The 16,007-nt window shown below is 37.8% G+C and overlaps 1 protein-coding gene across 1 annotated transcript; it reads left to right on the forward strand.

The window, feature by feature from the left end:
• The first annotated feature begins 1,736 nt into the window (after positions 1–1,736).
• LOC104920530 (caM kinase-like vesicle-associated protein) lies at positions 1,737–14,533 on the forward strand. The gene is made up of 11 exons (XM_010732813.3): positions 1,737–2,036; positions 9,677–9,816; positions 9,914–10,045; positions 10,964–11,038; positions 11,205–11,343; positions 11,474–11,594; positions 11,727–11,802; positions 11,901–12,031; positions 12,148–12,226; positions 12,358–12,445; positions 13,091–14,533. The coding sequence occupies exons 2-11, from the start codon at positions 9,722–9,724 to the stop codon at positions 13,385–13,387; spliced, it is 1,233 nt and encodes a 410-aa protein (XP_010731115.2). The 5' UTR covers positions 1,737–2,036; positions 9,677–9,721; the 3' UTR covers positions 13,388–14,533.
• The last annotated feature ends 1,474 nt before the right edge of the window (positions 14,534–16,007 follow it).

Raw genomic sequence — 16,007 nt, forward strand, 5'->3', positions numbered from 1 at the left:
GCTCCATCGCTCTCTTCAATGTTATTCCAATGGCCTTTTAGCGGCATTACTCATTTTAGGAAAGAGACACTCCTGTTACATAAGCCAAAGCTACAGAGACTGCCTACAAGCTAAAATCCCTGCAGATCCTCTGTATACCTGTAATTGCAATGTACTATTGATGGTCAGATCAGTTTTCTCTTGCTGAGCTGCCACCTGCACACGATGGTGTAAAGATTTCTGTGGTAGTCAGGCAACTTTTAATTGCAAATGTACACTTCATAAATCAATGTTTCATACTTCTGTGCACACAGAAATGACTTAGACGTGATAAAAACAGGGCATTGCAGTCATAGCCTCGACAGACAGTATATGTTTAACACATACACACACACCTGGTCAGCAAAGAGTTATTGGTGTTACCTGCTCCAGGAGTGTGTCGACAATTTGGATGTTAATGTTGTTTCTACCTCACTTCTTCACCTCTCTGGGGAACATACACTGATATCACGCGAAGAGAAGAGACAAAAACACTGATTAGTTTTTTCCACAGGTTTATTTTTATGTCGCGCATCAACCCAGAAGAAAGGACACAGCCCATGCACTATTAATCTGGCATTATTTACATTACTGCCAGTAATTTTCCAAAACTGTTTTGGAAATGTCTTTTCATACTCTCTAAAAAAGCCCCTCAGTACAGTCTGACAATCAATTTGTGGATAACTTGAATGCGCTTAAATTCATCCCAGATAGCATGTTAAATGCACGTCACAAACCAGCTTAAGACATGAGCACACAGTTCATGCTCTCTACAGTCAATTCAATCCCATCAAGTAGATCTCCCTTGTCTCTAAACATAGCCTTGTTGTTAGCACTGACCCAGTGGAAGAGGATGTGGGATTTTGAGATCTCTTGGTTCACACAAGCTTTGTCTCAGTCGTAGCCTGTGGGATTTTTTTTTATTTTTTTATTTTTTATCTGCCTCTCCATGGGTTGGCGTACTTTGAAAAGGCCCGCATCAGTTGTTGAGAGCAGAGCTGGATCTCACAGCGCTGTATAGGGAACTCACCAGAATGGTCTACCGTCAGCTGCTTACTTATTAACATGAATGGTGGGTAGTGACGGCTATTGAATATTCTGTGATGTTGTCTCTTTTGAAGCATGTTGCTTGTCCCTCCAACATTTTGTTGCCACACAGTGATGCAGTTGGGTCTATGTGTTCTTTCCTGCTTATACATTATGTAATGTGAAGCAGGCTTTGTTTGAGCACTGTCTCCTTCCTCTCTTACTCTCTCTCGCTCTCAAAAAATACATTTTTGAAAATTCTGGGATATCAAAGGGAAAGAAATTCTGCACATGATTTCAGATCAATCACTTCCACTAATATTAGCAGAGAGCAAACAGATTGATCATGACCACAGTTTTCTCTATGGGAGAGGATCAGAGATGGAGATTGATGGAGTTGTGAGAGCTTTTCTTATTTGTTTCTTTTGTTTGGTGAGATGGTAGAAGCTGCTCTTGTTCTGGGGAGATGGTCTCCTTGAATAACAGGCACCATCATCCGGATGCACTTTGAGAAAAAAAAAGAAAAAGAGAACAAATCTTTTGACCCTGCTGCTACTTAGTGTTGGACAGCTTGACATGCAGCCCCTCCAACTGAGCTGTGCGATCATCATCAAGTTCATTCACTGTTAAAAGTCCTAAAAAAAAGAAAATCATGATATTATTATCAAAAAACATTTGCTGCACTATTGCACGCACACACACACGCGCGCAAAACATTATAGTGATAGGCTTCACCGTGCGCACACACACACCTCCCCTCCTCCCTGCATCATAACCCGCTGTTACCATCACACGTTCACGTAATACTCCCGTGAACAAGCTGACTTGTTGGAAATGCTCGAGGATCTTAAATCTCTCTGATAGCTCACTGGCTGTAAAATATCAGTGGAAGGAAAAAGTGAAGCCTCACCAGGACAAAAAAAAAAAAAAAGATACAGAAATATTAGACAGAGGATTGGATTATTGATTATTACCAGTTTACTTCATTGAAGGTAAGTGAGCGCAATTTTTGCGTAATCTTTGTTTTTTTATTTTTATACCGTGACAGGATTGCAAAACCACTGCCAAAAACGCGAGAGGTGAAGAATGTCCTCCGAGGTTTATTCATTCAGTGTTTTTTTTTTCGTATTCACCTCTCATACTAAAACAACCCGAAGACACATGATTGATTTCGAAAACTTTTGCGGCAAATTTGGTTGAAATATCGAGACGTGCTCACGTGGATTTACCTGCAGGATAGTTTTCATGTTGCAACAGCACTCTAACCTGGCTGATGCGCAAATACTGTTTTCTTTTTCTTTTTTTGTCTGAGTGTGTCAGTGCTGCTTGAGCAGTGAGGCTGTCATAAGAAATCACAAACTGTGATCGATGAAACCTGTCGTTCTGTTAAAGTTTGCGCATAATTTTGCTCATTCAACAAGTTAATTCACAATATGAGCTTTATAGTTAATAAACACACGCTCAAACTGCCCCCTCCCCTCTCCTTTTTTTTTCTTTTTACATAAGGCATGCTCTTTATGCACTCAGACTGCAGCACCTCTTGAGTTCACATTTTCACAGTCTCGCGGTGTCCCTGCAGCCTTGTCATTATTTGTCATCATTTCACGCCCAAAAAGCTTGTGATTGCAATACACACTTACTTTTTTAGTGCCACTACTTCCATTCCAGGAGGAGGACAAGTGCTCTGACATGTCAAGGTGACTGTCATCTAATCTACTGAATAAAAAGACACACACAAACACACACACACACAACTGTGTGATGACCTCCAGAGGTCTGGATCACTCTATAGAGCCTTTACCTCAGTGGCTTAACATATATATATATATATATATATATATATATATATATATATATATATATATATATATATATATATATATATATTATATATATATATATATAAAAATTGTGGAAAAACAAAAGAAGGAGAAAAAAGTTTATGAGGTCGGGGTTGCACAGCCGGGTGGTTTGAGGTGGTGACATGTGAAGGGATCTTGTGTTGGACACTAAGAGCAGAAAACATTTTACAGGGGGTTCAAATAAATTTTGTAGACAATAGGATACTAAAGGAAAAAAAATCTGGCGTATTTATGAATGGCTGTTGTTTGAAGATTAATCACAATCTAAAAGGTTTATGAAGGAAAATTGTTGGAAAATACATTGAAATAGACGACTACACGCACACTATGCTGCTACACTGACCACAAATGTCGATTTTCACCCCTTTGGCCTTGATGGCTCATTTAGGGAAACATCATTTAATATAACATTCATAAGGTTTCTTTGAATAGAATTGTTGCTTTTTGTTTATGTAACAGGCTGCACGCTCATTTGAATGTGTTACCTGGGCCATGGTGTGTGTCACTGGACATTGAGCTATAGTTAATTAAGTTAAAGTAGCTGTTGGATAACTGTGGCACACACTGCGTTCAGACTGACGTGGTTAAAAAAAAAAAAAGGATTATTTGTTGTTTTTAGTTTAGTTAATATTCTGGAGGCTTCTGTGAAGTGGCAGTGATCTTCTTGGGCAGCAGTGTCGATGAGTACGCAGAGAGCTGTACCGTACACACAGTACCATGGTGCATACTGTAGCACTTGGTGTCCATGGCAACAAAACAACATCAGAAGAAACTGGTCAGATGAGCCAATGATGCCAGAAGAAGAGATGAATGGTGGACTCAAAGCAATGCAGAGACAAACACAAAGGAGACGTGATTCACACTGTCTCTGGACTTTGAGAAAAACAAGCACATTTCTCCGCTTCTGTTCATGTTCTGACATGATGTCCTTGAAAATGAAGCGTAAGCATGTTCTTTGTGTTCATAATTAGCAAGTGCGACATTTAGACTGTAAATGAGGCATTACAGGCTTTAAAATTTGGCTCGAACATCACCTCCACCATCTGCCCCCTGTCACCAAGCCTTTTCCTTTGAAGAGGCTCTGCTGTGGCCAAATCCATGGCTCTCTCTGGCCTGCTGCCACACTCTGACTGACTCTGACATAATAATTATTTCATAAAAAAAAAAAGAAAGAGAGGCATCAAAACACAAATCTTTTTCAATCTTTGTTCAGCGATTAAACAGGACATTTTAATTTAGATTGACCGTGGCCATACATTTCATTCAGAAGATCAGACACAATTACATTATTTCCCTTGGACACAGACAAAGTGTCCATTAAAAGTAGGACCCACAACAAACTGACGCAACATCCATAAAAATGAGCAGCCACTTCAGAAAAAAAAAACAGTGCACGTCATTCAATTTTCATCTCAGTTGGTCAGCACAATACTGCAGTCTAGCTGAGAAGCTTCATGTCTATTTATATGTTGTATGTTATTAAATGTCAGAACACGGAGCCAAAATGCATCATCCCTTCAGAAAAGAACAAGTGTCTGACACATGTTAAAAATGTTTTACCTTCAGTTATAATGTTCCCCTTTGGCCAAACAGTCTCATTCAACAACAGCTTGAACACTGTTTAGTTGCAGATTTGACATCTAATTATAACACCCTCTTGTCGATTAGTGTTATTTTCAAGGTAAGTTACAAGGTTAGTTGTGCTGATGTAGTTGAAGATGTAGGGTATTGAAGTTGGGGTCTTGAACCTCATTACGCCAATTACTGTCTGTTTTAACTGCTAAAACATTGTCCCAAAGTGCAACATATTTTCAAATTTTGTCGAAATCAGGCCAACATGTGTAGAACACAATTCGTGTCAATAACTGTCAAACCTGAACCAACTGTATATTTTATTTTGCATTAAAACATTTCCCCTCAGGTTAGCTGATGTAGTTCTGCAACAGATGAATACGTGCGAAGATGCATCATCAACAAACATTCTTTGTTTTTATTCTTCAAATTTAGGCTTGTGGTAGTTGGGTAAGATGTTATCGTACTTTACAGGTGGATGGACGAATGAATGAATGAATGAAAGAATGATAAACAATAATAATCTCACATCATTGTATAGTGAGTAAACGTAACAATATGCAACAGTTTGATTAATATTTTGTCATATAACTTGGGTACCTTTGAATACAGCATATACTGCATGCACAGTGAAACAAAAAGACAAAGAGCTACACCTGAACTGCTGCCTTGCTTCTTGTGTGAGTATGGCCCACGGCTCAAAGATGGATGTCATACATTTCGCCCTACATATACACATTCCACTTCGTTCCACTCTGTCAAATTTGAGTTCCTGTCGGGCTCGTCAGTTGTTCCTTTGTTTTTTTTTATTGTTTTATTTTTATTTTTTGGCTCTCTGTTGGTAACACATATCCTGAAGTGTCTGGAAAAGCTGATTTAAATCCTGGTGTCGGTGACAGTAGGCCAAGTACCCCGAAGTTCTCCGAAGCTCCGGTCCTGTCTTGATCTGCTTGAGATGTGGTGGCTATTCCCCTCAAAATAAGAAATGACTTATTGCCCTCATTAAATTTATCATTAAACCATGCAAGTCATTATTTGAGCATATTAGTAAAACAAAAATACTCTAACTATATTACTGACATATAGAGGAAATCATGCAAGTATGATTCTAGGTCTTATAGTTTGTATATTATCAGCTTTATTACTTGAAAACAAAATAAATTTCCTAATGGGAAATTAATTGGACACAGATTTGAAATCTGTTACGCAAAAGCAACAACTCTGCCTTTGTCATTATCCCCCAAGGGAGTCCACAGTTAGGTCTGCTCAATGCCGAGCTCTGGGTTTAAAACAGCATTTACATTCTCATTAACGAAGAACACTTCATTCAGATCTTTCAAAAGGCAGAGATAAAAGACCCCTGATTCAGCAATAGTCAAGTGCCTTCTATCTTTTTCTTCTCCTGGCGAAGGAGAACAGCCTTTTATCTTGCTTTGAAAGGAGGAAAAACAAGTGCGCACAAAATTCTGTCTGACTTACTTACTGCTTAGTGCGCTGTGGTACTGTGAGTCAAGCTTCCGAGAACAGGTGTGAGGATCTGTGATTCATTTTAGGGTTGAATGATTTAATTAAATGGTATAATATCAACCTCACCCCTTAATTCTCTTTGTTTGTCTAGATGAGGTGACTATTGGTGATGTGGCGGACTAAAGAAGCGTTTTCAACATATTAAGCTTAGTTTTGTAAATAATCTAAATTTGGTTTAAGCCATTTCTAAAGTGATCATGAACATGATGATGTCTGCTGACTGAATACACCACGCAAAAAAAAAGGTACAGTTGAGGCATGACAAACAGTTGAAAGAGGAAAGTGTTGGTCTGAATGAGCATCATGGCACAGGAGTGAGGCCTGTATTATAACAAGAAATATTTCTGATACCCGGAGAGTGCAGTTGTGTGAATCTTGGTGAGACCCAAAAAAAAGCAGTAATTGTGAGTCTGGGTATTCATACAGAGGATACGATTTAGCCAGAGCATATCTTCCAAATACTCATCATACTGCAGACTAATGGTGTCCTGACAGCCCTCATCTTTAGGACAGGGGGATGCTATTGTATGCTGCATGTTGATCAGGCAAATGGTGTACTGAAATACATCACTGTTTGGGTTGTGAGTGCCACAGCAAAAGATGGGCTTTTTGTCTAAGTAGTTTGTGGCATTCTACAACCCTCTTAACTCAGCCCTGGAAAACATGTTTTTTTTTTTTACTTCTGTGTATACTTCTGGAAAAAATATAGCCCCAAGTAAAAATGTTTGTGATGAGCTTGAACAATAAAAGTAAGGACTCCAGGCTGACGCTGGCTTACATTCCGAACTCTGTGACTATAAACTTATAAAGTAGCTTAATATATAAAAGAAATCTTGCAAAAAGCATGCTGTATTAAATGATATTTTACCCATCTCTGTTTGTTATTGACAGAGAGCAACTTTTGGAATTCCATAAATACTGTATGTTACATTTCCATACACAGCTAAAATGTCTTTAGTTGTCACTTCTCTGGCCCAAGTTGTATTAATTGCAGTGAAGCTCTGTGGACCATGCTGAGAAGTTAAGATAATATCAGAGGTGTTGTTATAGCTGCCATGATAACTTCTAACAAAGGGAAGGTGAACAATCTTGGACTAAATTTCTCTCCATCAATTAAAAAATGTATACATGTTGTTTTGCATGTATAATGCTTATGGCAGAGGATGATTTACCACGCTGTTTATATCAATGGCATGCCTGTCTTTGAGAACCAAGCTTAAGAAGTAGCTGAGCACAGTGTTGTTGTCATAGACTGGGACCAACGTCTTTAATATCAGACAGGGTAAAGTTACCTGTGTCATTTCCCCTAGTTCCATAAACACATTGAGGCTAATTTAGTAAAGTCTATTAATAATCAATCCCAAATTTGACTGGCAGATTGTTAGGTATTACAGTGACATGTTGACTTATCACATGTAAAGAAAACTTCATGTAATCTGTCGGTGGGAGAGTAAAAAATAGAGACACTGGACCACAGCAGTATAGGGCTGTTTCCAAATGAATCAAAAACCTAATCGATTCTTTTTTCCTCCTTGCAGTATAAATAGATGGACGGATCAAAGACAGATATACTGCATTAAATCTGTATCAGTAAAGAAGCTTAAACGAGGAACATCAGTGGAAACAGACTCTCTTTAGTCATCATAATGAAGCACTTTACATAAGGTAACACTTTTTATATCAGCTCCACAGCAGAGCTCTGCGGAGTGTGGATCACTGAGTAATGAGTCCCCTTGTGGTCAGCCAAACACTGTATATGCAGCCTAATATGTTTAACTAAAGGGCTCTCTTTGATTCATAATATAATAGAAACAGTTCTTCTGTGTGAGACACATTATTAGACAATCAAATTCAATTATTATATATTTATAAGACCACTCTTTGTTGTACTACAGATATTACTGGATGCTGAAGCCGTAATAATATTCTGTCTCTGATAGGGTCTTGACTGTGGCTCCAGACAGCACCTCAGTCAGAAATTCTCTACTCCCACTCTTCTGTGCTGGCTGCCATTTCTGCTCTAAGGCCTGCCAAAAAAATTGGGTCTGTTTTCCATACAAGCATCCTATTTTACCAGTAATATTTAGCTGCCTGTTGTGGACCTGAGTAGTACTCTGCTTTGCAGCTGCAGCAGCGATTCAACCCTCATTTACAACAAAAAGACTCACTAGACACTACTTGTACTGCTTGTGTCTTTAACAAAAAAAGAAATAAAACACATGTGAGAAGGTTATTAACGAAGGAGACATTTAATTCAAAACACTAAATGCACCACTACAATGCTTGTTGCTTGTCTGCATCATACAATATATCATAATAAATCAGCCAGTATTTTAATTCATCTTATGTCCATGGTAAATTTCCAGTTAAAAAAAGCAACAGGGTTAAGTTATTTATTTATTTATTGAGACTGTGAAATTGGCATAGAAATGTGTTAAAGGACTCCATGTGGGTGAACTTCATTTATTAGTCTGTTTGATGTCTACAGTTAAAAATGTAATGTTAAATGCAATGATTTGTGCGTCCGTTATTTATTCTTACCAGATATACAGCAGCATGCCGCTGTTTTACCTTAATCAGCAACGTGACCATTATTTATTAGGCTGTTATTAAAGATGACTGTATGACAATATGACAATATATAGCCACTTGATGGTGATTGTAGAGATTTTTACATACCATTAACATTGCGTTATCTATCCTTTTGCAGTAACATCTCCAGTTGTATTGTCCATTGTGGGAAATCTTGCAAATCAATGAGCAGCTCTGCTCTATAACAGTATTTGATTTTTATATGATTTCCGCATCAGTGTGATAATGTACCTTATTATAGGCAATTCTAACTTGATTGTACTGTATATTAACTGCAGCAAATGAAATGTGTTCATGTATATACAGATTAAAGTAGACTATAATTTAGATCATTGTTATGCTGGTTCAACATTTCCCTCCCATATCTACTTAATTAATGTAAGGTGCTCAGTAACTGTGAATACCATAGGCTAGTCTGAACCATAATGAGCATGTTGTAACAACTGTGGACATCTTAATCTTTCACTGACCATAACAGAAATTGAAACACAAAACGGTTCCACACTTGTTCCACCAGAGCTGGCAAGTTAATAGGTTTCTCAACTTTCAAGAGAAAGTATAAAAAGAGGAGACAAACGTTACAGCACAGGGTCAAGTCCATCTGAATATTCTTCACTGTAGAAAGCAGACAGATGAATAATGCTACTGCTGCTGCTGCAGCACATAGCTGACTCACTGCAGAGTGTTCACTGAAGAAGATTGTGTTATTGGAAAATCCAATTTTCATGTTGTTTTGCTCTTGTGGTTATTTGAAATAATTTGCCCCCACAAGGTCAGTTACACTTATGTATACTCAGATGTATGACTGAAAAGGTTTCGGAGAGAGAAGTAATTATGTGTGCAAACTGCTCCCTATAAATGTGTGCATAGATTTACTGCTTTCATTTGGTGTTAAGCACCATCACTGAGCAACATTATCTTCCATTTCTGTTATTGTCATTAATGAAGAAGCTTATTACAACAATATATTTACAGTAATATTGTTTTATGGTATATGGCCAGTGTTCAGATCCGCTTTGCACAGTGGAGATGCAGGTGTACTATTCAGGTAAATCTAACATGCTGCATGTTGTTGACAGGTTGTGTTGTGGCATTGACATTCCCTGGCTAGGGCACGAGCTGCCATGCCATTTGGTTGTCTGACACTCGGGGAGAAGAAGGATTACAACAATCCCTCAGAGGTGACCGACAAATATGACCTCGGACAAATTGTTAAATCGTGAGTACACCTATTTTTGTAATGTTGATAAGTGCATAGAGACCTCAGAATTTAGAAATCTATTCAGAATATGATGTACGTTTCTTCCTTTTAACAGAGAGGAGTTTTGTGAGATCTTCCGGGCGAAGGATAGGAACACCTTGAAAATGTACACCTGTAAAAAGTTCCACAAAAAGGATGGAAGGAAAGTGAGGAAAGCTGCCAAGAATGAGATCATGATCTTAAAGATGTAAGTGAAGTCTTAAGCTACTTGTTAGAGCTTACATGTCTGAGGCACTGGCCTGGCACTGAGACAAGGTGTAATCACAAAGTTTTTTTCAAGGTCGAACCAAAGACATGGCAAAGTATGGTGCAAAAGCTCCCAAGTCCATATCACACACACTATCATGCTGCAATACTCATTAGTTATCTAATCTGCACAGATTCTATTTACTACTGTTTAACTTACATTTGCTAAGAACTACAGTGCCCATCTATTTTCAAAGATTACTGAGCTTTGTGTAGTTGTTGTTGTTTTTCCAAAATTTTGATCTTTCTCGTGTTGATTTATTTGTTTTTCTTTATTTGATTGTTTTTACTTAGATTTTTATCTTCAGTAGGAACAAATGCGGCTGTTGGGAAGTCACAAAGTATTAAGTTAAAGATAAACACATTTTGGGTTTTGGTCTTTTCATTAAATATGTTGACGGAAACAAAAAATATAGTACATGATCAGCCTTTAAAAATTTGTTTTCTTAAAAAAAGAGGCACAATAGCTGCATAATAAGAGATTAAAGAAGAATAGAATTCATTATTGCCCAAGAGCAATACATAATAAATTCCAATGAAATTGCAAATGAAAGGATATCATGATAACCAACATGCATGCCCAGAATTAATTCAATCTTAATTTAAGGCAGTAATGACGATTAAGCATTAAAAAGCCTGAAGGTGGTTTGTTATTACCCACGTGAAGCGTGTGCCCAGTCAACTGGTGTCTGACTGTGGTGTTGGTTTTTCAAAGGTTGTGAAAATGTCTGAGAGCGTGTGTTGCTCTATAACTTGTACTACTCACTGACTCTATTTGGTGCTCATTTTAACGTCACTTACATCCCTCCATTCTCCCTCGTCCTATTAATCTCTTCATCCTTTTTCCTGCTTTTCAAAGGGTAAAACATCATAACATCCTCCAGCTGGTTGACGCTTTTGAAACGAAGAAGGAGTACTTCCTTTTTCTGGAGCTGTGAGTATTATTGGAGACACTGGAAGAAAAAAATGGTAGCATAGACTGGCGTGCACTGCACTTCCTCAACTGATACAAAACTGATATTTTATTCAACATGTGACCTTTTTTTTTTCCTGTCATCAACAAGTGACGTGCATTTAATTTGGCTATTCCATCTATTCAGTGCTACAGGCAGAGAGGTGTTTGACTGGATCTCAGATCAAGGATACTACTCTGAGAGGGACACCAGCAATGTAATGAGACAGGTGTTGGAAGCTGTAGCTTACCTGCACTCTCTGAAAATTATCCACAGGAATCTTAAGGTATATCACACTGCTGACACCTAGTGAAAAATAATAGCATTTCACCACAGACCCAAACAAAGTGTGTGTGAATAACTGCTCTTTAGCAAGCCTTCCTGTTTAGTATATTTTTATTTCTTCACTTATACAGCTGGAGAATTTGGTGTACTTTAATCGTTTGAAGCACTCCAAAATTGTTATCAGTGACTTCCAGTTGGCAAAACTGGAAAATGGACTCATTAAGGACCCATGTGGGACTCCAGAATATCTTGGTAAGTGACATAAAACCAGACTGGAGATAGAAAAAAAAATATTTTAACTAACCTTTTAACTAACTTTTGTTTGTAGTCATACAATAGAAACAGACATTGATTAGTTAGTCTAAAGCTGGTTTTTGCCTTCAGCTCCTGAGGTGGTTGGGAGGCAGAGATATGGAAGACCTGTGGACTGCTGGGCCATAGGTGTCATCATGTATATACTGTAAGTGCCCAGTGAAAAATACTGCACTCATTTTATAAAGTATATTTAAGTGGCTTTATCAAAACATGTGTTGTTCTGTAATGCTCTACCAACAATAGTTTGTCTGGGAACCCTCCTTTCTATGATGACGCTGATGAAGATGACGATCGTGATAAGAACCTTTTCTTAAAGATTTTGTCAGGGGACTATGAATTTGATTCACCATACTGGGATGACATTTCAGATTCTGGTAAGACATAATGAGTTTGTTATGTATATTATTTCCAATTGCATGTCACAGATTACATATGTATTTAAGGTCTGGAGAAGCAAGTCCACTGTTATTATTTTTTTGTTGTTTTGCAGCCAAAAACCTGGTGGCATCCTTGATGGAAGTCGAGCAAGATCAGCGATTGACTGCACAGGAAGCTATTGCCCATGAATGGTAAAAAAAAAAAAAGGGAATCAATTATTAATCATTATATGAGCAAAACTAAAGTTTGATCTGTGTTAAATAAGGAGCACAAATATCATAAAATGCTGGGGGAAAAAATGTTGTCTTAATCTTTCTCTCAGGATTTCTGGAAATGCTGCCTCAGACAAGAACATCAAGGATGCCGTTTGTGCACAAATAGAAAAGAACTTTGCCAAAGCCAAGTGGAAGGTATTACCTCTATATCTCTTTGCTCATATATCATTAGTTATTACACGTGTTAGACAAAATGGTAGTCATGCTCAGGATCATGACTTAAGTCTCAAACTAGGAGGACAGTACTACAGTGTGTATTTAAAACATTCTGGATTTGCTGTACTTTATTTTAGATAATATCACCACCGATACAAAATAATAAATGATATACATATTGTGTTCACAACAGTTAACAACTATAGCAACTTAAGTGCTTAAACAATTGTACATTTATCCATACATTGCCCAAAGGGGTTTCCCCTTATTTCCCACTAACATGATATATTTCTTTCCATTTTTTAATTGTCAAAAACATGTTTAAATATCTCTACAAGAGCTCCAATGTGACTTAACTGCTGTTTAAAACTGTTCAAAAAGTTTAATTTAGGTTGTTAAGATGCTATTTCCCTGGTAACGCTTCCAAAAAAGACACAGTGTGTGTTTCAGAGAGAGACTGGGTCCTCAGCCAAAAAAAATATAACTAAGAAATAATTTTTTATCAAACTAGAACAAGATCAGGCATTGCAGACAAGAGGCCTTCCTCAGACGCTGACTGCATCAGAGAGAATTTGTATGCCATCAGTTAATTTGGTTTTGTCATATCTCTTTCGTTGTTTACAGAAAGCTGTTAGAGTGACCACCCTCATGAAGAGACTTCGAGCGCCTGAGCAGGGTGATTCTGGGGCTTCCACTGCAGGGGCTGCAGCTGACCCCAACACACCTGGCGGCGCTCCTGCTCCTCTAGCCGGCGGCAGTGGTAGCTTTGCTGCCAGCATAAAGGCCGCTCTTAGTGAAAAGGCTCCTGACACACAGACTGCCACCATCTCCCAGCCCAGTGCAGCCAGACAGGAAGAGCAGCCACAAGCAAGGTGCAATGGTGATGTTCCCCAAATGTTGCCACAAAGGAAGGGAGACTAGGCGTCAAACAAATACAAGAAGAGGACCCTTGCCAACCAACAAGCACATGTGCAGTAGAGCCAATAAATTTGGCATGATGATACCATGTCTATGCTGTTCGACTATCCCCCAGTTTGCAGAATTATTTCACAACATCATGCATTTCATAATTTTTGCCTCCTGTACTGATTGGTCTCTTGAATAGTGTTCTCCACTCTCCCTTGTTATTTTGTGTACAACTCCCTTTACAAGCTAGTTGCAAAGTAGCTCTTCTGTTGTTTCCTTTTCCCTGAAATCTGTAAAAAATCTTAGTGTAACTTAGTGAAATCATCTCAATTCATTCGCTCATTGTATATAGGTGTATTTGTTTGTTTCAACGAGTTGCTTGTTTTCAGCTTCAGAACTCACAACCCTGAGTTCATGTCTTGTGACTTAAAATTATGAGTTGAAAGATTTGGTAAATTGATTATTTCACATTTAAAAATATGTAATATTACAAGTGTAGCTACAGACTTAAAACTAAACTGACACATCAACCAATAATTAAAAATACTCTTGTATAAATATATATATACAGTATATATATATATATTTTCTTACAAATCACGTAAGGTCAGGTAACAATCAGATACATATAATCAATTAGTGGATTCAACTTAACACAGAGACTGGAAACCTTCTGGTTTATTTTTATTGCAGTAAAAAAAAAAAGTCAACTTACAATTTTACGGCAGCAAGAAAGCATATTTTTAAGTTTAAGTGCCTTAATATTTGTTGCAGTAATGTACTGAAATGTTTCAAAAGAAACTACTTGATTATAATTGCTTACTGATTTCTTTGTAATGTTTTAGCTGTTTTCCTTTGCCCTTCTGTTTAGTTTTATGCTGCTGTATTGATACTTGTGTTCCGTCCTCTTTCACACTTCAATGAAAAACACACTAAATTAGATTTAGAGCATTGTATGTGCAGTGATGTGCAGCTGTCGTTGTTGTGTTGTCACTTGTAATTAGTAAATTTCAGAGTTTATATAGCTCCATATACTGTACCACTATGTATATTTGCATTGTATACATGTGTATTTTTTTATTTACGTGTGTATTTAGCAACATTTAGCTGAGCTAACGGGTTGCTACACTGCTTGTGAATGAATAAAATGAGCAATACAAATATTGGTGAAACTGTGACATTTTTCTCAAGTTGTCCCTCACTGACAGTATGACAGTACTACTTGAAAAGACAAGCTACCATTTCAGTTATCCAACTTTTTATTGCAAAAGATAGAAGCAATCTGGGTCCTAATAACAACACAAGAGAATATATTTTAGAGTCTTTTTAGTATTAAAAAAAAAGAAAGAAAACTGTACACACATGCTTCAAGAAGAGATATTTGACATTTGAAGGCTCAACAGAATTAACATGTAGTTATCATTTGTTTAGGACATTAAATGAGGATTTTCCATAATTTTAGTCAGTTAACACAAATAATGAATAATTCACATTAGATAGATAGATCGAGAAAATCGACTATGACAGTGGTTGGATTTAATAACCACTGGGTGGACATCCAGATTAGCACAGCAGGGGAGGGAAATAGCGTTCATGTGGGTACCAGCTCACCTAGGAATACAGGGGAACTAAAAAGCTAATCAAATGGCAAAGGAGGCAGTAAAGAAAGAGGAGGTGGAAATGAAAGTAAAATTATCAAAAGCAGAAGGAAAAAGTTTAATATGGAAAGAAATAATCAATCAATGGAAACAAAATTGGAAGAACCAGGAAAAGGGGAGACATTTAAATAAACTACAAGATGAAGTAGGAGAGGTAGCAGAGCGGAGCAGGTGACCATGAGCAGACTAAGAATACGGCACAGTAGATAGAATAACACACTCAATGTAATAGGGAACCATCCAACAGGTCTTTGTGGCTGTATTATGGCATACATTTGACATTTTTGGCTTTCTTTTGGAATTAAGAAAGCCTTTTTGGCTTAACTGTGGTATGATTAGGGTTATCCATAATAGATAAGGAGACGCCAGAAATATATGGCTGAGTTAAGGCATGTTTATGGCATGCCAGAAGACTGGGCAAAGAGCGGTATTAAGTATAGGGATGGTATGGCATGTTTATGGGAAGCCAGAAGACTGGGCAAAGAGTGGTATTAAGTATAGGGATGGTATAGCATGTTTATGGGAAGCCAGAAGACTGGGCAAAGAGTGGTATTAAGTATAGGGATGGTACGGCATATTTATGGCAAGCCAGAAGACTGGGCAAAGAGTGGTATTAAGTATAGGGATGGTATGGCATGTTTATGGCATGCCAGAAGATTGGGGAACAGCTGATTTGGGGCTCTTCTAAGACATTTATGGCTATATTTTGGAAGTCCACAATTTGTTTTGGGTGAATTTTGGCTCCCTTTTGGAATGATTTTGGCTTTCCTAATTTGGGCCATTTATGGCCCAGACATCCACCCCATAACCTTGCCAAAATGAAAGCCAGATTTGGGCCAAAGCGAAGCCAAAAGATTTTTGCTATCTGGGAGGAGATGATGGCAGGGTTGCAGACGAAGACAGGAACTGAAAATGTGGGAAATGCAGAGAAAGGAGTAAAATCAGAATGGGGTGACTTGTTTTAAATGGGTTAATAA

Source organism: Larimichthys crocea, chromosome VI (assembly GCF_000972845.2).
Source record: "Larimichthys crocea isolate SSNF chromosome VI, L_crocea_2.0, whole genome shotgun sequence".
Classification (NCBI taxonomy): Eukaryota; Metazoa; Chordata; class Actinopteri; family Sciaenidae; genus Larimichthys; species Larimichthys crocea.